Here is a 23,792-nt window from a genome sequence, read left to right on the forward strand (position 1 = left end):
TTACGCCATCAGAAATAATGGTAAAAAAAATTTAATGCTAAAGATACTGGTTGGAAGGAATTGGAAGATGAATGGCTGGTAGATTAGGTAATAGGAATAGTGAGGTAAACATGTAATGAAAGAAATGTACATGTGATGTTATATTCTACATAAGTAATGTATAAAGTAACATGTTAAACTTTCTCTATCCTTAAGTAAATTTGGGATTTTTTTGTTGGAATTGTTTTCATGACGGGAAATCTGTGGGAGAAATGAAGCCCATCTATGGGAATTTGACAATTTTGAAGTGGCACCCTTTAAATTAGAAGGTAGACTGTGACTGCCGCCCTTGCGTTGTGAGACATAAGGAAACGTTCAATGAGGTCACAGCTGGCTTTAAATAAAAACTTCACAGCACCCCGTGAAACTGCTATTAGACCTCACTGGAAGTAATTATCGTTACGGCAGGTGTCTACTGCCTCCTCCACTATTGTAATGCTTAATATGTGCGTGATGATTGTGGGAGTGGGATGTATATTTTACTGGGTATCGAATTTCATGGAATGGGTTCCCATTCCTGGAATCTATTGTTACTTGCGAGGTAAGGTATTATCGATGTATACTACTAATGTATTGAAGTATTAATTTCGGGAAAATTGGCACTAATAATAATTATGCATCTATTGGAAGCTGCCCGCCATTTAAGTACAGTCTAAGTCACTATAGCATACCTACATGAATGATTACCGAAGATGATAGTTCCCGCATGTTGATTAGAATTTTTTTGTAGTCAGGATCGATAAATAAGATCAATTAAGGACTTCGATGTATGATAGGTACCTTTAATTTGGTCTCTACTGATTTTTAGTCATTGTTTTGTCCACCAAAATATGCTATCCACCATCACTCATCCAACATGACCATATGTAGCTTTTTATGTGGTGATATCAACATTGCAGTGTCAAAATTTTATGTATCTTGTAATTACAGGATCTGACATGAACCGGTCTGACCTGGACAGTGCTGGTCTGACACGAAGTGGTGTAACCAAGGGCAGTGGAGGAGCCAACATGATGAGCAATGTGGACAAGTCGGAATCTGGAGATGGTATGAAGGCATGCCTGCAGTCTATGGGTGCAAAGAAATAGAATTTAGAAATCAGTGCAGGCTTGGCTAGGGTGAGTGAGCTGTCTGAAGCCTGCAAGTAAAGATACTGTTTATCATTGCTGTGACTGCACATTATAATGTAGATAAATTTGTTGACTTTTTTTTTTCACCCAAATTTTAATATTGAAATTTGCTTTTGTGTATCCTGATCAATTCAAAATAAATAACTGCCTCAACAGAGTGTTATCTTGTCCTCAAATCATGGTAGTCTAATAAATTGGCAAGATATATATATATATATATATATATATATATATATATATATATATATATATATATATATATATATATATATACCCAAGGACTATCTATACTATATTACAAAATGTGCTTGTAAGAAGTGTGTAAGAGAATGATGCTGTTAATCCAATGCCTATATGTCACCTGTTTTGCATCACATAACAACCAGGATGATTTCCTGAATGGGTCAGAGTTGAAATTAGAGGATATCTTAAAGACCAGTAAAGTGATAGTGTAAATAAAGTCAATGTTTATAATGTTTCATTTTGATAGTGAAAAAGAATGGGACAAAATAGTTTGCCAAATAAAGCTAGTAACTTGATTTACTTTATATTTATTGCCAGTATATTTTTTTTTTACATATCTACAAATTAAATTACAACAACCATGTCACTCAACAACCATGGACAATACTACATTTATTGTGGTTATGGTGTGGTGCCTTCTGCCATCTCCCTACTACCCAGCCCTCTTCATGTCCAGTGCCATTGACTTGGCATCCAGTCCAAAACAACACATCCTTCCCATACATGACACTCGTGAAAGTTGACTGCTTCTGTAAGTTGAGGAATGTCATGACAGAACATAACTGTAAGCTGCTTGCCTTTCCAGGTTTGTGTTGAACAGGTGAGTGTAAACATCTGTTTATGTTTGTTAGTGTACATTTCTTAAAGTTCAACATTCCTGTCAATGTCAACCCCAACATCAGAAACACTCCTGAGCCAATCTTACAAATATGGAATGTGTTGAACATCATTTAAATTATCTTCCACTAACAATGTAACAACAAAATTCTGTAAACTTTCAATAGACAACAAATTACTAGTGCAACATGACGAGCAATGTAACATCACGTCAACAAGTACATATTTGCTTACTTCCAGTCTCCATAGCAACTGTGTAGTGTTATGTGCCACCTGCAACACTTCATGGAGTGTGATATCAAAAGGCCTGACCTGCAATTATTTTTTCAGTTAACAGTATACTAATTTTATTTTCATTGTTGGTGTTAGCATTTCAGAAATCTGAATCAATCTTGATATGAATTAAACTTCACTGGATTACAACTTGTGAAACTGCATATTCATCTTCAACACTACATGGTGATTTTTCTTTTTAGTTCTTGATCAGAACTAATTCTATACTTACTGTATGTGGCCTACATATTTTCAATCTCATTAATCTTACTTTCTGATTCAGCACTGCTAAACAAAATTCAATTATAATGCATGTATGTATTCTTCTTATTCTTTCACTCAGTGCTGTTGAATAAGCAAAATTTGAACATAATGTATATATACTCATTCTTCAAAAAAATCATGTAAAGTCAAGTTTCTAACCAAAAATTTTGCTGTGTGAAGAATATTGATGAAATAAAAAATATTTAAGACACAAATTATTATTATTTTTTTTTCCAGTTCAACTCTTGTACACCAAACCTCACAGGATCTACCTGTTCGTCATGGATATAAGGAGGCATAATACATTCAACAATAAATAAATTTAATTTTATAAATATGGGTGCATCTTATCTAACTCTTCTGGAAGTCATATTTTTGGGGGGTTTATCATATTTGAGTGAGTGGCAAGTTAAACAGGATATTTATTCTCTTGAGTCACTGCTCACTGTAATGATCTATAAACACTTTGGCAAGGATGATGCTATGTCACACAGGTTGGTCAAGAACAAATAATTATTAACATTATTTCTGTAGATCTATGAAACTTAACTATTTTTTCAACAGAAGATGTAAGGAAAGTTTCATAGCTAGAAGAAAAAGAAATATATATCATAACAAATGTGGTCCATATTTATCAATATGATAATCCATTATAATACTAATACTAAAACCTATAAAATATATATTTATAAATCAGCAATATACAAATACTCACATAGTAAACAACAATTACAAAATTATAAACAGCACTTTTATCCATTTTATATTCCTCTTTAATAGCAGAAAAGTTATCACTGCAACATGAACAAACATGATATTTATAATTTTCATATTTTACATAATATGAATGTGTGTTTTGATACAAAATATAATTTCTGTAAATTTGAAGTGTACAAAATTTACCAGTGTATGTCATGAAATGTCATCTAAGAGACAGTTGGCTACTGTCCCCTTGGAAGAGTTCCCAGAGTAGACATTAAATGTATACAGATAAATACAAGACACTAGAGACAAGTCATTATTTAGATACCCTGTCTTGGCTATCCTTTAAGAGAAATGCCAGCAAGAATAGAAGACACCAGTAAAAAGCAAACAAAACAGGTGTATGACTCATTAATATGCATAGGTGGGCATCATTGATACCAAGTAATCCAATATCTTCATTATCAATTTATTGGTATCGATACTTTTGGTTCCAAAAGTAGCGATATCAATAATTTTTGTTTTTGGAACATGAGCATGTTGAAGTTCTAAACTTTCTAAATCAATGTAGTACTTACTACTGGTTATTTAACTTAAAACAGTACTCGTCACTAATGAAGAAACAAGATAAACATTGAATTTGAAGTTATTTTTATTTTTATTTTTTCAGGCTAAATATAAAAATAAAGATTAAATTTATCAATTTTCAAATTAGAAATACCAATATCATTATTGCTAGTATGAGAATTTAAAATTTATCAATTTATTAGTTATTGGCCAAAAGATTTATCAACAGTTATCAATTATAAGCTACAGCTGATGAAGTTCTCATCATAATCAGTTTATCAATCATTGCAATGAATTTTTTGTCATTGTACCCAGCTATGATGTATGTAGTGTACATACATTATCATATTAATCAAAATATGTATTAACTATTTCAACCATAATGTAAAAAAGCATTATGTTATGACTTGCCCCACTTTCACAAAAATTTATTAGGTGTTGAACAAGAAAGGAAAAGGAAAAGTAAAAAGAAAGAAATGATCTATCTAGCTTACAGTAATTCCATTCTTATAAGGTGTTTTGGGTAATTCTTGATAATGTTAGAATTATAGTACACTCTTCAATCCTTTAATACATAAGGAAAGAAATACCTATATTATAATTCATCAGTATAATACTAATCTTTGCATTTTTCTTTTTGTGAATCATGTAATGGGATTCTTCCATCTCTGACATCTGAGGCTATTTTGTTTAAGTGAGGCATTGTGCAAATCAGTGACCTATACCAACAAGCGCACAGAGCTGGAATGAAGTTTTACCTCAACACTCATGCAATACACAGAGACAGGGTATGCCTTACAGCTACAGCTGAGAATAAATGTCCATGTGTCAAACTCAACAAGACCTTATTCAGCATTCATACTGTGATATGCAAGGACATTTCACACCCACTTTATAAATCAAACAACTGCCAATGAGTGGTGTTTAAAGTCATGTCAATTGTGACTAGAAAATACTGTACTTGATTATATTTAAGACTCCTCTGAAGGCTAAGCCAGCCCATCATGCTGAAGCATGGGGAGCAAAACACATTACATGGTTCATTATCATAACTGCAAAAGATTATGCAAGTTCAACAGACCATAATCAAAACTTGCTGTCCAGACATCACAAGACCATGAGTATAATACTATAACATCCATTTACTCTGCCAAAGAAACTTTGAGAACCACAGTTTTGCTCTGATGCATTACCATAAAATAAATGGAGATCATATGAACAATACATTTCACCTCTGCATACATATGAGTATTGAGACACATAAGAGTATGAGTTGTGACATTTGTAAAGCCAAGGCTTGAGGAATAAATTATTTCATCATCCCTTGGAAGCACTTCAGGGGGGATTAGTGGTCACACTTCACTGTCTTAACATCTTGACCTCTGTTAAATAGCAGCTTATATGTGCTACTGCTGGAATTAATGACTTGCTCACAGACATGCATGCACTCAGTCATATACACCCACACACACACACAGACAGTGGCACCAACTAATTTCTTTGGTGTTGGCCTATGACTAGGCAATGAGGGATTAAGTATGGGGAAAAATCATTTCCTAGGAGGGACAGGGGGCAGGTTACGGGCTGGGACAGGAGGCAGGTTTCTATTGGGAACTGGGGGAGGGCCAGCTGTGGTCCTACCTGGCACTGGAGGCAAGGATCGCGAAGGAACTGAGGGTGGACCATTGGACTGTAGGGTGGGAGGTAGGCCAGGAGGAGGACCAGGAGGAGGCTCAGATGGTGGAGAATCTGTTGAAACATTTTTGTTTTCCGAGCTACTAGCAGGTATAGGCTGGGGTCCAGTGAGTCTGCTGGGGAGACGGGGAGGCAAGGATTGAGGGGCAGGCTGAGGAGGTGAGGTTGGCTTGGGACCAGAAGACACCTGAGGAGGAAAATTATCAGGTAGGGGAGGTGGAGCACCAAAAGGAGATACCGAACGCTTGACTTCTGGTTGGACATCTGGTGGACTTGAGAGAGAACCTCCGAATATAGAACTTGTGACAGGAGTCTCTGAAGGTGAAGAGGGAAACTGTAGGCTCTCCTGAGAATTGGGCTGTGATGAGGGAGCAGACTGTGATGAAGGAACAGTCTGTGATGAAGGATCAGGTTGTAGTGGGGGAGCAGGTTGTGAAGGGGGAGCAGGTTGTGAAGGGGGAGCAGAGTGGGTTGGGACAACAGGACGAGAGGGTCGTGCAGGTTTCTCTGGTGGACCTGAGAGTTCTGCAACAGACCTCTGAGGAGGGCCCTCAGAAGAATGGGCTGCCCGGGTGGACTTGGTGATGACCATCACCTGAGGGAGAATGTGAGATGCATAAGTCAAATTTAGTGATACACTTTTTTTGTGCACAATTTGATTTCAAGCAGATTCACTAAAGTTTGAGTTATTATGGATACAATTCAGAGAAGTACAACAAAATTATTATTATTTTTATGTAAGAGATATAAATAGCCAAGGGCAACTGTAGTGACTTGAAATCGAGAAAAAAGGAAATACGTAAGAAAGAAGATAACACAAATGAAGAGATGATGAAGGAAGTAAGAAAAAGAAGATAAATGAAGGAAGAAGATGAGAGACATGAAAGCAGGTATCAAGATTATAAGACGCTATCACTAATCTGATAGATAAGAGATCCCGTGACCACTGAGGAGAACAAGAGATGGTGAGTCATGACAAGACAAACACAGCCAGAGACCAGCAGTAGATTACAAGACAAAGCTTCTGGAACCTTTTCCCTATATCTGGTGGTAATCAGAGGTCGCCAGAAGCAAATGATATGGATGAGGCAGTTATCGACAAGCTATGGGGAAGGCCTTGTTCCTGACATTAATTGGTATTACTGAAGATATTTGAAATAAACATTTTAAAACCGGAGGTTGTTGTGGAGATGAGAAGTCAAGTAACGTGTGTATATTAGGAGGTGTAAGAGACAGAGTCAGAGAGAGAGAGAAGCCGAGAACGCCGAGGCGGCGGCGAGAGACGACAGCGAGAGAGAGCTGTCAGACCAGAGGGTAAAAATGAGCACGCCACTTATCTCAAGACCAGTAAGTGTAGCCAGACAGTTGTAATGCAGTCAGAGAAAATGTGTGGTGTCATATTGTGATAAAGGGAAACTAGTTATGTGCAGGATGTGTAGAGTGGTGTTTTATTGGAAGGTTACATTGTAGGGTGTGAGTAGGATGTATCTTATCATTGAGTTTAAATTGCATGATTTGAGTGGAATAATGTGAATATTGTGAGGTAATCTGGACTATTTTGAAGAAGTTTGAGTAAAGAAAGAGTTGTTATTATCAGTAAAGTTACTGAGTGTGTTTAATGAATTGAGTTCAAGGTATAATGTGCCAGAATCTGAGGTACTTGACAGTGCACTTTGAGTGAAGAGAGTGATTAAATTTTCGTGGTTTTCTTTGTTGTCGTAAGGGTCGTATGGTGTAAATGTTAGTAAATAATATAATTAAGTAAAGTTTATAAAAAACTCAGAGGTGTTCCCTTGAACCCACAAAAGCAGTTTGAAGATTAGGCACGCAACAAGATCGTGCAACTTGCAGACACGATAACTGGTGGCAGCGGTGGGATGTGGGCCAGATAAGCAGTACATTGTTCTAATGCCTCACTCTCAACTAATTTAAATATAGACACTTCTCGCTGTTAAATGCCAGTGCTTATGGTGATTCTGTATTACTTGTTAAACACAACAGAGACTGTAGTGGTCACTTAACTACCTTCCCATCAATTCATATCAATCACAAGAGATAATCTCGTGAGTCAGGGTCCAGCCAATATTCCTCCAGCTACATGGTCTGGCACTGTTCCAACAGTGTTACCTGACTCTTGCCTTCCCTGTAGTTTACAGTGACACCATATCTTAATTTTCCCCCTTATATCCCTTATGTTTCATAATACATTGTTGATCATTTTCTTGGTGCATGGCTGACAATTCTCTTCTGTTTTCACCTCCACGATTTCCTTCTACCTTTGGTCATCTTATCAACTAAGTTCATCTATGGCTTATCAAGGTCACCTACGCTTCTCCGTCCATCCCAGGTTTCCACACAACATTTATTAACCCATATAATTCCAATATTTCTTCCTTCAATTTACTTACCAACATTGCCACTCTGTACATAACAAAACGTTAAATTTCAAAAATCTTAAATTTCTTTCTGCATAAAAATAGTTACCTCAGCTGTTGTATGACCACTGTTTTTACTTTTATGTTGTCTGATCTTTACTCAGGGTGACTCACGCTTGTTTCATCCTCCCAAAATTTCAACATTCTTTCCATTTGCTCGCTTTATATCACAACTACTTCATATATACATTGTTCCTTTTTCTCTTTGTAAATATGCTTTCATGTTTACCAACATTTCTTTATTATGAAAACCTCTCCGTACAATCTTCATCTACACAACTCTCTGGCGCCCATTTTGACCCTCTGGTCTGACAGCTCTCTCTCGCTGTCGTCTCTCACCTTCTCGGTGTTCACGGCTTTCTCTCTCTGTCTCTTACACCTCCTAATATACACACTTTACTAGACTTCTCGTCTCCACAACAACTTCCGGTTTTACAATGTTTATTTCAAATATCTTCAGTAATATCAATTAATGTCAGAAACAAGGCCTTCCCCATAGCTTGTCGATAACCACCTCGTCCATATCATTTGCTTCTGGCAACCTCTGATTACTACCAGATATGAGAAGGTTCCAGAAGCTTCTTGTAATCTACTGCTCGTCACGGGATCTCTTATCTATCAGATTAGTGATATCGTCTTATAATCTTGGTACCTGCTTTCGTGTCTCTCATCTTCTTACTTCCTTCTTCATCTCTTCATTCTTGTTATCTTCTTTCTTACGTATTTCCTTTCTTCTCGATTTCAAGTCACAACACAACGGGGGGGGGGGGGGGGGGAAAGACGGGGCCCACTGAAGTACTTTTACCTAAAAACTACAATACATAATTAAAAAGGGGATTTCCATGATGATAATAGGAGTCATCAACTTTTTTTATTATTTTTTTATTTATTTATTTATCTATTTATTTATTTATTTTTATTATTTATTATTATTTTTTTACTTTTTTTTTCATGAAAAATGTATGAGTAGGCAGGGCATGTAGTGTTGTGTGAAGGAAGACTGTGTCTTTAAAGGGGAGGCTGTGACTGCCCCCTTGTGTTGTGATACACAAAGGAAGCATTCATTGAAGCCACAGCTGGCTTTAATGATAAGTTCACAGCACCCCCTGAACCAGTACTATTAGACCTCATGGTTATAAACTATGTAACTACATACTTAAAAATTCTCCTTTTGGCCAAAAATATATACAAAAAATATAACCTAATGCATAAATATGAAACAAAAAATTCACCACATTCTTCCTTATCTTACACTACCATTGACATTTTCAGTAAATGCAACATTTAAGATAGGGTTGCCATACATTAACTAGTAAAATTCTGGACATCTTCACTAACACCTGATATAATATTGGAAAACATGTAAATCAACTGAAAAAAAAAATCATTTTATTTACCTTTGTTGCAGTAACAAGGTCACAAGGCCACAAAAATAGCAGATAATAATCCAAACTGATACTTATATCAAGGGCGATTAAAGAGAAAAGACTGGTGTGCAACGTGAAACAAGTCATGCAGTGAAGGGAAGGCTGGGAGCATCGACTCTATACAAGACCCATACATGTTAGTCTTGAGCGAAGCCAGACTAAAGCAGCTGCCACCCAGTAAATCTTTCTCGCTTTCTCTCTCCCACTATTTCAACCTATAGAAATATGATGTATATTTCTTTAAACAGTTACTGATGGAAGCTGAAATTCCAGCCACTTGGGGTAAATTTTAAAAAATCCTACAGACGCAGATTTCGACACGTGAATTCTGAACATGTTCGGGAAAATCTGGACATATGGCAACCCTAACTTAAATACAGCAAACTAGGAAATACTTCCCTTTGTGCTCTACCTAAGATGATATGAGTTTTTTTTCTATCAAAACCCCCTATTTTAATTTAAATTTTGAAGAGCAATTCCCAAATGCTATCAAGGAGATAAACTGGGATAGAAAAAAAACATATGTGGATTCCATATCATCTCTCTCTTCATATAAATGAATGCAAATTACTGGATTTCACCATCAAACAATCTTTATATATATGACAACTCCAAACAATGCATTCCAGGAAACACCTCCAACCCACTCGTATCAATAGGAAATAAAGACAAAGATTAGAAAATATAGAAAGATAAGGATAATAAACAATTTTGTACACAAATTCAAACATCAATAAAAAATATTTTACTTTCATATCTAAACCATCTAAGCTTTGAAAATCTCCATATTATCATAGGCTTAATGCCATTCACCTCACAGCATTTGACCAAGCTGTAAGGATATGCACTGCTTTGTGGCTACCATAAGGCTTAAGTGTTTTTACTGAATCTTAGACAAACTTTAATTTAGGACAGACTAATTTTTATTTAGAACAAACTCTAACAGACCATAACATAAATACATGATATATTGTATTACTAGCACCATCATCATTAGTTTTAAAGACTCCATATTTATTTGTGTATGTGGAGTCTTGTTTATCAAATCTCTGCTTTGGTTCAACAATGTCTAGCAAATGACAGTTCTAAATCTCTGAAGTCTTTCTTAACTGTAATTCCAAGCTTTCCAAGATCTCCCCCCCACAAAAAGAAAAGAAAAAAAAAAAAAAAAAAAAAAAAAAAAAACTCCCAGTTCTATTTACATATTTAGTCTTTTCCACATAATCATTCTCTACTATCCTCTAACACGCCAAACCCATTAGTAAATTCTAAAGCAGAACTACATACAACCTACTAACATAATAAATACATATGTGACAATCCAAACCCTATGAGATGCTCCTGAAGTATTTACGACCCAACTAGGATTAATTTTTGAACTGCGCATATTAGTTCTGCAGAAGAACCTAGATGGCAGGTTAGTTGCCTCACACAAGGTGAGAGTGTACACAACTGGTCAGCCATATTCATCCTGACTCTCCTGGCAGCTTCATATATTTCTAGACAGTCTACTGATCCAGTGTTCAGCCGTCTTAACAGGATCTGTGCATACTTAGGAAATATGTGTATAACTCAGGGATTATAATACCCTGTTAAAGTGTGATAAAAAGGGTAACATATGTTATGTCCTTTACAGAAGGAACCAGAGGGATGGTCTTTAGTTAGGAATTTAGGTTGATCAGTTAGGACTAATGTTTCATTTAATGTGACTGCCTAAATGCAGTTATCTATAGACCCTTAATGTTGCTCTTGAAGCAAGGTGATGTGCGGCTGATGCCAGAATGAAGTAACTCCTGCCTAGTAGCTAGTGAGCCATTGATGGCACATGCTGTGTGTTATATGACATGATTGGCACCAGCCTGTCTCCCCCACGGACACAGGCGACATTCATGCACCCTTCACCTGCTTGCTACCACTGAATGCCACTCTGCCTTTCTTTTACGCTACTATGCAAGATTTCATCATTATGGCAGACAACAACATGCCCCCCTGAGGAACCACAACCTTCTAGGGGAAGGAAAAGTGTGCGTAATCCTGCAGAGCGGAAGAAAATTTAGCTAGAAGACAAAAGACTACTGGAGAAGCGTACATGAGCAGGTCTACAGGCTGCCACGTACAGGTGCGATAATTTTCTTATTCTTTCCTATTCATTTATCCTTCATAATGGATTATTTTCTGAGTTTGTTAGTTAGTTGTTCCCCTTTTCTGGCATTAAAAGGACAGCTATTTTTCTACCATTTATAATTCTCTCCTGTTATTAGGTGGTCAGATTCAGAAATATGTGCACAAGTGTCACTTATGTTTTTGCATAATAAAATTAGTACATCAATCAAGAATGACTTCAATGGTGATGAATCTCAATAAACTACATGTTTTTGAAACAACTTAACACAGGAACAGGAATTAATAATCCATGCATGCTTGATAAACAAAATATTGCAAGTGATTTTTTTTTTGTCTACATATAAACCAGATAAAAAAGCAGTCAACAGTTAGCCTTTCAAAATGCTTTAATTTCACTAAATTTCAAGGTATAGACTGTAAACAATAACAAAGATTTTGAAGCCAAGCCCTACTTCCTATCTCAATTAATTGAGGAGATATTGCATTCTGAATGTTGCAAAACTCTGATAGTTTTTTTTCTCCATTTTCAATTTCTGGCACTTACGTTACTCTGGCTCAATGCATCTGAATTATTTTATAAATTTCATTCATCCAGTTCTTATCCACAGCATTAACACTAATACCAACCCCTATAGAAACAATATCTCTCTAATATGTCAATGTCTCTTCTCATTCAATAGAATTTCCATGAAAGCTATCTCAAATTTAAAAATTCTCTCTAACTCCTGCACAGGTTACCTTGGGACCCTGAGCCTGAGGACGAGCTGGTGCAGGAGAACTAGGGGTGGATCCGGGGGGAGTGGGTCGGGGTGGAGGGGGTCGTGAGGGAGTAGGCCGAGATGGTGGAATGCGTGAAGGCTGCTGCTGGAGCTCCCCTACTTCATTTTCTTCCTCCTCCTCCTGCTCATGCCCAACAGCCTGACTCAGGTACAATTCCTCGAGAGCACCTGGATTTAAAATGTGGATCTGAACTAAAAGTTGTAATGCCAAATCATATGAAATTACTAATTACACTGATTATTTAAAAATGTATAGGAGGTGTGGATCCAAAATATAACAAGAATTATCATAAAATAAGATACTATTATATTCTATAGTTCTTCACTACTATCTGACCCAAGAGTTTGTGTGTGTGTGCATGTGTGCATCTCACCTTCCATGTTCCTGAGGCTGAATGTGGGATCTTCATCTTCCAGCTGCATTAGTGTGGCATCCTCATCAATAAGCGGTGCTGTTGTGTCCCCACAAAGGGCCAGCTCTTGGTCAAGCTGCTCCCGCCATGCCTCTGTTTTCAGGCGTATCTCAAGTTCCTGCCCACACACCTGTCCCAATCCAACATTAGTCTTGGTACTCAAGGAAGGCAACTGTTACTATTAATATTATTGTTTAAAGCAAATTGCTATAGTCTAGAGCAGTCACCTCCACCAAATGCTAAGTGCTATCCATAGGTGGGCATTATTGTGATGATTTATCATGATAATGATTTCGGGTAATTGGTTATTCAATGATTATTTCTCCACCATTATTGAGTCATCAATATGTGGTGGTGTCTATCCCTCACAGATTATCACATGTTCACTCTTACTATTATTTTTATTTCATATAACATTTATGTACATTCACTCACATACTTTGTGTGCTTACATATTTAATACAATGGTGCCTTGAAATATGAGCTACCTGAGATACAAATTTTTTGAGATATGAGCCGTGCTTGGGGATATTGTGGCCGGTTGGTGGCTCGGTGCATCAGTCCAGCCTCAGCCAAGCTAGTATCTACGTGTTTCCCATGGATCTTATGTATTGTGAATGTTTTTTTCATCATTTTCACACTATTTACTGGTCTTTTTTTTGTTGTAAGAAAGTGCAGTTTTAATTTACACTTAATGTTTACGTGTGAATGGTGCCTGCATACCTCCCTCCTCTGCTATTCACCACCACTAGCTGAAAACATCTGTCTCCAAGGTAAGAACACTACATAAACTTCCGCTTTTACTATATATATATATATATATATATATATATATATATATATATATATATATATATATATATATATATATATATATATATATATATATCTTTTTATGCATTGATAAAGTATACATTTGTATGTAATTGAAAAGGCAAAAACAAATTTCTCCCTCTGCCTACCTCCTCCACCAACACTTATCACCGACAAGAAGGGGGATAATGTAAACAAACCTCTGTGGCAGCAGTGCAGACATAGCCTCTATCCCCTCTCTAGCTCTCTCTCTCTCTTTCTTTCTTGCCTATTTAAAACTTCATTCATTCCAGGAATAATGTTTACAGGGTCATCAATGAGCTCTTTTGTGATTTTTAGTGCAGCCAGTCTTCTGTGGGTGGCTATACTGGTACACTCCAGCTGATCGACAGAGGCGAGTGAGGGTGAGGATGCGGTAGAGTAATATCTTGTGGAATGCACCCCTCTGAGATAAATATACTATATAAAAGTAACATATTTGATGGTTCATAAGATGCATGAGCTCATAAGATACACCCAGTTTTGGCAAACATTGAAATGGAAAAAAAAAAAAATAAATAAATAAATAAATATGCAGATTTAAGCCTTGAATATGAACTGAAGGATTTCACCTGATATTTGAAGACTCTCACATGCATTTAGATCATTATTAGATCTTATTTCAAAAACTTTATTATTTGCTAGTAGCATATGTACCAATCTTGTTATGAGATGTAAACATCTACCTGGCATATGGCGTTAGCACTGACTATGAGAGACTATAGGCATGATAATCATAGTTTTTCTTTTTCTTTTATTAATCACCATTTTTTTTTTTTTACATACATGCAAGGTAAGGTCTCATTGCCAGAGTGCTGCGGAAACTCCAGGAGGACCGGGCTTCCTTGATCACGATTCTACCTCTTTGGCCGTCGCAAGCACGGTTCCCCAGAGCCCTTCAGTTCCTTGTTCAGCCACCAGTCCTCCTCCCTCGCCTCCCCGAGTCATTACCACAGAACCCGCTTACGTCCACCCGCGGGCCCGGTCTCTGGTGTTGACTGTGATGAGTTTATCGGGCGATCCTTTGAACTCCAAGGCCTATCGCGAGACGTTGCCCAGTTTTTGCTTAACTCCTGGCAGAAGAGCACTTTACAACAGTATAGGCTGTATCTCTCGAGATGGGTGTCAGTTTGTCTCCAGCGGGAAACTGATCCGTTTCTGCCACCTTTAAGTTTTCTTTTAGACTTCCTACTGTGTGAGTTTCAGAGGGTTCCCGTTCAGAGTTATAGTACTATGAATACCATCCGTTCGGCCTTGTCTGCCATCGCTAAGATCGGTGGTCAACCGGCGGGTCATTCTTTCACTTCTCTGGGCTGGTCCAGGGAGTCTACCTTCGCAAAGTTTTATAGGAGGCCAATTAGCAAGAAGGGGTTATTTGCACAGGCGGTGTTGGCGGAGGTTGGGTCTCCTCCATGAATATATATTATGTACTACAGGGTTTTTGTGGTGGCTATCATATGTTTTCATTGTTTGTCCACATATTTGTATCTTATTGTATGGTTTTGGCTTGGAATACATGAAGAAGATACTATATGGTTTTCAGTCGTTCCTGGTTTGGGGTTCGGCTTGGTTTGAGGACCTGCTCTAAAGTTCTCATTTGTTGCCTCGGTGATGTCAGTTTAAATATCGTGAAGTGAAATTGTAAGATTAAACGATACTTACCAAGTTGAAGTTTGATCGTAATTTCATGAACATTTAAACAACGTCACTGAGGCAGTAAATGCCCTCCCTTCCCTCCCTCGGCTTCTTGGTCGCCGTGTTTTGGGGTTTTTCTTCACTCACTGTTTAATTTTTAGTTTTTATGCTTTGTTCCTCAAACCAACACACTGAAGGACTGACGAGGAGCGGCCTAGACATCTCATTTACTGCCTCAGTGATGTCGTTTAAATGTTTGTGAAATTACGATCAAACTTCAACTTGGTAAGTATCGTTTAATCTTACAATTATAAATCTAAAAATTCATAAACCCTAGCAATATGAAAAAAAAAAGAAAAAAAAAAAAGCCATTTATTCAGGAGACTGTTGTACGCATGATAAATCATAATACATATACTTCTATTGTGTATATACATGACAAATAATTTTGAGCATTACTGTAACGTATATACCTTTGAAACAAAATTCAGAACCCCTGCCTGCGTAGACAATTTTTTCTTAAATCCAAACTGGCTTTTTGTTATTAGATTATGATTACTGTCCTCAAGAAAAGCACAGGGTTGATGGGCAATGGCCTTTCAAAGATTTTACTAATAGATGATAAGATGGATATTAGTCTGTAGTTATTAATTACATTTTTATCCCCAGACTTGTGAATAGGTAAGGCTTTTGCTATTTTTAGTTATCGGGGAAAACACCATGATGGAAAGATAAATTAATAATGTGTGTAAGTGGGGTCAAAATGCTACCCAGTGTTTGTTTTAATAAAGAGGCACTAATTTCATCAAAGCTGGAAGAATTAGATTTTAAAGATTTAATAAACCTCTTGATTTCTGTTTCGTCACATGGGAAAAGATACATTGAAAAATTAGTTGTGGGTGTAAAACAATTATGAAAATCAGCGATTTGACTCTCATCGTTCTTATTGAAAGAGTCAAGGATATTGATAAAGTGGTTGTTACAAGGCATTAGCTATATTAGAGTTTGTAATATTGTTTAGGTTAATGGACACATTATTATTAGCCTGACCAGCTCTACCCAAAATTTTATTAATTATATTTCTTTGGGGTTACCTTGAGTGGCTTTAATTTCATATTTATAATATTTGTTTTTAGCATTACGCAACAAGATTGTTAGAAGGTTTCTATATTTTTTATATCTATTCTTATAAGTCATGGGCCATTTACTTGCAAGCCTGGAAAGTCTGTGCTTTTCTTTAATGCTGCAAATTAGACCTGGTGTTAAATATGTGCCACTAGAAGACGTTTTTTGTTGTTGATATTTAAGAGGAAAATTAGTTTGAAACATTGCATTATATATATTAAAGAAATTATCATAAGCAATATTAGGACAATCACATCGGAGCACCTCATCCCAACTCAGCCGCGCCACGCTCTCCACAAAGTTACTCACCCTCCCGGGACTGAAAACTCTCTGGCTGTGTTGGGGTGATGTGTACATGAAAACATGACACAATTGGAAAATGATCAGATATATCAGAATATATAATATAATTTCTAATGTTCTTATCGACTTGGTTGGACCATATGTGATCTATAAGGGCAGCAGTGTTACCTGTAACTCTAGTGGGTTTAGTAGTCATGTGAAATAGGAAAATTTATACATCAAAATTGATAAGGTAGGGAGTATTCTGATTAAGTAAATTAATATTCCAATCACCAAAAATATAAACAGCTGTATATGTCTTGCATCTAATAAAATCCAGTAAACTATTCATTTTATCTATAAAGTCAGTTAAATCAACATTAGAAGGTCTATAAACTGAGGCTAAAAAAATACACTTTCGCCACAATGAGCCTCCACACAAACGCACTCCAGACAGGGATGACACACACTTATGTCTTGCAGCAGAGACGAGGTGTATGTCTCACTCACATACATGGCTACTCCACCGCCATGTCTGTTGCGGTGTCTACAATGCATCGTGTACTTTGGAATAGTATACAACGGATTAATAGTATCATCAAGTCTGGTTTCAGAAAATCCAATAATGTCAAAGTCAGCGTTACATGTAGCTAAAATTTGATCTTGAACACACTGCAGGTTTGATGCTATGCTAGTGACATTCATAAAAAAAAAACTGAGAAGGCACTATAATTCTCAGGAAAGTTATCACACATGGTGAAATATTTAGAATGAAGAATACTGAAATTACCAGAATTACTGAGAAATACCATATTTTTCGGCTTGCAAGATGCTGCATCTTGGAAGACGCACCCTAATATTTGAAAGAAATTTCTAAAAAAAGTCCTTCTCATACAAGAACACATTCATCATATACCCAACCACTGAACACAAAAAAATCAGAAGCAAAGAGTCTGCAAGACACTATTATTTCACCACTCATTACAAATTTGCTGGAGCATTCACCACAAATTTAAAACTATGTAAATAAAAACACCATAGGGAAATACATATACACAGTGAAACAGTCCATCTCTTCTTGTTTTAGTGGTGGGCGACAGCATGTTTTGGACGTATTGTTTACATTACGGAATCACTTGTCGAATCGCCCAAACCGAACGCGTCAGTGCTGCAGTTTGTATTTATTTTATTTTGCAGTTGTGCTTCACAGGCTTTATCAATGTGAATACAATTCACAAATGGAGTTTTGATTCTTGCTTGAACGAGTAAGCCATTTGGATGTTCTATTAATAAAGGTATAAAGGCACCTGGCATGATGTGTGTGCGTTCGTGTGCATGTATGTGTGTGGTGCAATGAGACGAGGGAGTGGCCCGTTTTCTCCATATGCCGAGTACGCAGCAGGAAGGATTATGGTATTGGAAATACTTGTAACAGCAAAGTACTGAGTTTACATAATATAAAAGGCTGAATTAAATAGTACTTAAGCTAACATCATAATGTAATGACTCATCATACAAATCCAAGTCGCTATCGGTCAAGTGTCCAAGCTCACTTGAGGTTGGATGTTGCCGTACAATACAACATTCGTCTTGGAAGACGCATTAGTATTTTTCAGGGTATTTTTTAGGAAAAATAGTGTGTCTTGTAAGCCGTAAAATATGGTAAGTCAACACTTGACTCATCATACTTATCATATTGTACATCAAATGGATTAAAATTCAAGTTATTCAAAATATCAATACTCATTACATTTAAGTTATAAATGCTTAATTCATCTCTTAACTCATTATCTTCAAGAATATGGAAAGGAAAAAGAACCATGAACTAGCAGTCGAACAACACGAGAATACCTTACAGAAGCAGTAGCGTTAATGCAGTCTTACTTTTTCTTTCCTTTGGCACTAGTATGGGTGTTGTCAAACACATTCCTTTTGGCACGGTTGGCGTAGCTGCAATTGCGGCTGCTCCCCACACTTGCAGTGTCCGCCTCCTCGGACGGTGATCCACACGAGTAGGACTGCCACGCTGTGCCTCGTTCCCCGACTGTGCCTCCGGTTCGTTCCTCACTGCTTCATTCCGGTCTTCCGGAGCACCGGCCGGTTGTATCACACTACCTCCAACAATGCTTGCTATACACTCGTTATCAGGGGTAGTGGCCAACTACTTTCTTTCTTTCACAATTAACTTCGTGTGCTGGAAGTACGCTATTTTACCTTCATCTTTAGCTTTATGTAGTTCTGGAAGCTGCACCTTGACAAGCTCCTGTGAAGCTGGGCACAGATCCTCATTTATGTAAATACGCGTACCCTTTAACTTCCTTGCATTTCTTATAACCATCTCCCTCTCAGCGTATGAGTTGAAGCGAACCACAATGGTCTGGGGCTTGTTTTCTGTTCGTTGGCCTGTTTGATGGGCTCGTTCTATCTAAAGTGGCAGTAGTTCCAGTTTACTTTCCAGAAGTGATTTTGTTAACACTGCAGTTTGTTCCCATGTCTCACCACCGTCACTTTCAGCAACACCACTTATCCTTAAGTTATTCCTCCTGCTATAGTCTTCATTATAGTTGAGTCTGGTTTCCACGTCGAGTCGTGTGTGGAGTGCTTCATTGTCATCAGATACTTCTCCCAGTTATTTAGTCTTCAGACCTTTCACTGATTATCCTCTTCTTTTCACTAGCAAGTTCAGTGATTTCATGTTGACTGAACTCAAGGCTTCGTTGAAGTTCAGTGATCTTGGATTCAAGTTGCACTATCTTGTTGCTTAGCTGGTTGAACAACAACTCCATAGCACCATGAAAGGCTTCCTTTTGGGTTTGAAGTAGAGTTTTCAGGTAATCCTTATCCATGTTGTAAACCAGTATTTCAGGAGCAGAGCTAGGCCACGTCTGTCCAAGATGAGAGCTGAGCCACTGTATTTACTTAGTTGTTGTTTTACAGGGCCTAGAGTTTATGCTCGTGTGGCCGCATCTTCATATCTACACTTATCCAATCTTACTTTAAAACTATGCACACTCGTTGCAGACACTACTTCATTCAAACTGTTCCACATCTCAACACATCTTTGCGGGAAACTATACTTTTTAATATCTCTTACACATCTTCCCTTCCTCACCTTCTTACTATGTTATCTTGTGCTTCGACTGGCATATTCTTCTCTCAGGATCAGATACTCATTGTCCACTTGGTCCATTCCATTTATTAATTTATAAACTTGTATGAGATCCCCTCTCTCCCTTCTCTGCTCCAATGTTGGAAGATCCATAGCCTTTAGTCATATGTCATCCCTTCAAGTTCTGGGACTATTCTTGTAGCCATTTTTTGTACTCTCTCTAGCTTCCTTACATGTTTCTTTTTGTGAGGGGTCCACACTACTCTTACATATTCCAATCCGGGTCTTATTATAGTACTTATCAGTTTCTTCATCATTTCTTTGTCCATGTAGTGAAATGCTATTCCAACATTCCTTAGCACATTATATGTCTCTCTGAAAATTCTATCAATATGGCTTGCCGGTTGATTATTTTCTTCTATCGTCACTCCCAAGTCCTTTTCCTTCTTTACTTTTTCTAGTTCTACTCCATCTCCCATCTTATAGATTCCCACTGGTCGTCCTTCACTTTCCCATTTTCATGAAATGGCTTTTGTCTACAATGAATTCCATCTCCCACTTTTTACTCCATTCCCAGATCTTATTTAGGTCTTCTTGCAGTATTTCACAATCCTCTTTTTGCTTTATAACTCTGCACAATTTTGCATCACCTGCAAACAGATTTATGTAGCTCTTCACTCCTTCTGGCATGTCATTTATATAAATGAGAAAAAGTATTGGCGCCAATACTGACCCCTGTGGCAGTCCACTTTCTAATGCTCTCCACTTGGACTTCATATCTTTGACTACCATCCTTATTTCTCTCCCCCTCAAATAATTTTCCATCCATCTCAATGTGTTTCTTTTTAAACCACCCTTCTCCTCTAATTTCCACAGTAACCTTGCATGTGGCATTTTATCAAATGTCTTTTTTAAATCCAAGTAAATACAATTAATCCATTCCTCTCTCTCTTGTACCCTATCAACTATTCTAGAGTAGAAACTCAGTAAATTTGTTACACACGACCGACCTTTTCTAAAGCCAAATTGGCTATTTGATAATAATTTGTTGTCTTCAAGGAACTTGATCCATTGTTTCTTTATTACTTTTTCACACATCTTACATATTACACTAGTTAGTGATACTGGTCTGTAATTAAAAGGTTCTTCCTTCCTTCCACTCTTATATATGGGAATCACCTCAGTTCTTTTCCATTCCACTGGTACTGTTCCATTTTCTATTGAGCATTTTATGATGTTGTATATAGGACTTGCTAGTTCTTCCCTACATTCTTTCAGTATTCTGCCTGAGACTTCATCTGGTCCCATTGCCTTTTCTTCATCCAGTTCCTTCATTAACTCTTTTATTTCAAGCTTGGTTAGTTTAATCTCTTCCATATAGATGGTCTCTCTATTACCCTGTGGTCTTTCAAATTTGGATTCCTTAGTAAAGACCTCCTGGAACTTATTATTTAACAGTTCTGCCATAGTTTTTGGGTCTTCCACCATCCCATTTTCTTCTTTTAACCTTTCTATTGTTTCTTTATGTCTTATTTTTCCGTTTATGAATTTATAGAACAATTTTTGTTACTCTTTGCATTTTTCGATTATGTCCTTTTCATAGATCCTCTCCTCTTCCTTCCTCACTTCAACATATTCATTTCTTGCTATCTTGAAGTTTACCTCATTACTGCATTTCTATTTCTTCTCCACCTTTTCCATGCTCCATCTCTTTTTCTCCTTTGCCCTAGCACACTTTGCGTTAAACCAATCTTTCTTTCCTTCTACCTTAGATCTATATTTCGGGACATATTCCGTGACTCCTGTTTTGTATATTTCCAAAAATGTTATATTTCTCTTGCACCTCCTCAGAGTTTTCCATTTCCTCCCAGTTAGCGTATTTGAAATAGTTCTTGAGAATCTCAATATCAGCCTTTCTATAATTTAATCGGTCTCCTTAGTATGATTCATCTCTATCTTCTTTTCCCTCTTCTATATCCATTTCTAATATTACATGATCACTCTTTCCCAATGGGCACTTATATCTTATATCATCATTCATTTGTATACCCCTTGTAAAAACCAGGTCTAATCTTGCCGGCTCATAATTTCCTCTGAATCTTTGTGTTTTCCTGTACTCTTTGGTCCATCATATTATCTATCATTAGGTTCAGGAATCTTTCTCCCCAGACTTCTTCCCCCATACCACTTTCAAAATTTTCCCAGTCCACTTCTTTACAGTTGAAATCTACTAATATCACTTTTCTCCTTTCTTTAATGATTCTCATTAGACTCTTTATTGTGTCATCTATCATGTCTTTATATTCTTGATTGGTCCATGAATTTGTTTTTGGTGGCACATATGTTACAATGATTGCTAGGTCTTTTTTATCAATATGCATCTTAACATACAGTACTTCTGCTTTTCCTTCCCGGCATTCCACTTGGTTTATCACCATCTCCTTTCTTGACATTATCATGACTCCTCCTCCTCCTTTACCCCCTCTGTCTCTCCTCCATACATTATAAGAATAAGGATAGGATTGGACCACTCAGAAAAGATGGTGTAGTAGTGGATCAAAATGAAGACATAGTAGAATTATTGAATGAACAATTTTCTTCAGTATTTACTAGGGAAAGAATAGGAAATCCTGTTACAAACAGTGCGACGAGTAGTTTAAGAGCTTTAGAAAATATTTATATAAAACCGGGAATTATTAAGAAATTTATTCTTGAACTAGACGATAGGAAAGCCAGTGGTCCTGATGAGCTACATGCCAGAGTACTTACGGAGGGTGTAGACAGTATTTCTGAAGCACTTAAGTTAATCTTTGAAAGATCACTTAGGTTTGCTGAGATACCTCAGGACTGGAAGTTAGCTAATGTTACTCCAATATTTAAAAAAGGTAGGAAGGATGATGCGAATAATTATAGACCGATCAGTTTAACTAGTATAGTATGTAAGATACTAGAGAAAATCATTAAGGGTAGTATTTGGGAGCATTTAAATGAGAATAGATTAATTAGAGATACCCAACATGGCTTTAGATCAGGGAGGTCCTGTCTTACAAATTTGCTCGATATCTTAGAATATATTACCAAGGAGTTAGATGATGGAAATAGCATAGATGTTATATATCTAGATTTTAGCAAGGCGTTTGATAAGGTACCGCATAGGAGGCTAGTGTACAAATTGAGACTACATGGGATAGGGGGTAGGTTAGTTGATTGGATTAGTGAATGGCTTTCTGATAGGAAACAGAGAGTAGTATTTAGTATTAAATGGGGCAATGTCTGAGTGGAAGGAAGTGGTTAGTGGGGTACCCCAAGGATCAGTGCTAGGACCTCTTCTTTTCTTGGTGTACATTAACGATTTAGATATAGGAATTAGTTGCAAAGTATCAAAGTTTGCAGATGATACTAAGATAGCATGTGCAGTACAGGGTGAAAAGGACAATTACAGAATACAACGAGACCTGGACAGGCTGATAGCATAGGCAGACAGGTGGCAAATGTAGTTTAATTCTGATAAGTGTCAGGTTATGCATTTAGGTAAAGACAACACAAACTTTAACTATGAGATGGAGGGATGTTGGCTAGAGGCAGTAGAGGAAGGAAAGGATTTAGGAGTAGTGATAGACAGGACTATGAAATTTTCAAAGCAATGTTTAGAAGCAAGAAATAGGGCAAATAGGATCCTGGGTTTTATAAATAGAAATGTTAGTTATAAAAGTAAGGAAGTGGTGCGTAGCTTATATAATTCCTATGTTAGGCCCCATTTAGAGTATTGCATACAGGCTTGGTCACCCCACTATAGGCAGGATATCAACATGTTAGAAGCAGTTCAGAGAAGAGCAACTAGGATGATACCAGCATTAAAGCGCCTGGAGTATAGAGATAGATTAAAGGAATTAAACATGTTTTCATTTGAGAGGAGATGTATAAGAGGATATGATAGAGTTATTTAAAATGTTCTCAGATACAAACTACATAGATGTGAGATCTTTCTTTACCTTAGAGGAGGAAATAGGACTAGAAATCATGGCAGGAAGATTAGAAAGCAAGGCTGCAGGTTAGATATAAGAAAATATTTCTTTAGTC

General features: G+C 37.0%; 2 protein-coding genes across 8 annotated transcripts in view; one reads left to right on the top strand and one right to left on the bottom strand.

The window, feature by feature from the left end:
* Nucleotides 1-1,322, top strand: part of LOC123516000 — a 3,091-nt gene extending 1,769 nt beyond the window's left edge. For both annotated transcript variants that reach the window (XM_045274977.1, XM_045274978.1), the window contains exon 4: nt 970-1,322. In XM_045274977.1, the coding sequence (XP_045130912.1) occupies nt 970-1,127 (158 nt within the window). In that variant the 3' untranslated portion in view covers nt 1,128-1,322. The remainder of the gene's footprint in view (nt 1-969) is intronic.
* A 382-nt stretch (nt 1,323-1,704) lies between these two features.
* The window catches only part of LOC123515998 (synaptojanin-1-like), a 119,997-nt gene continuing 97,909 nt past the window's right edge, over nt 1,705-23,792 (bottom strand). For all 6 annotated transcript variants that reach the window (XM_045274974.1, XM_045274973.1, XM_045274971.1 and 3 more), the window contains 3 exons: nt 12,671-12,839; nt 12,256-12,464; nt 1,705-6,126 (listed from right to left, as the gene is read on the bottom strand). In XM_045274974.1, coding sequence (XP_045130909.1) covers nt 5,386-6,126; nt 12,256-12,464; nt 12,671-12,839 — 1,119 coding nt within the window. In that variant the 3' untranslated portion in view covers nt 1,705-5,385. The remainder of the gene's footprint in view (nt 6,127-12,255; nt 12,465-12,670; nt 12,840-23,792) is intronic.

This window comes from Portunus trituberculatus, chromosome 40 (assembly GCF_017591435.1).
Source record: "Portunus trituberculatus isolate SZX2019 chromosome 40, ASM1759143v1, whole genome shotgun sequence".
Lineage (NCBI taxonomy): Eukaryota > Metazoa > Arthropoda > Malacostraca > Decapoda > Portunidae > Portunus > Portunus trituberculatus.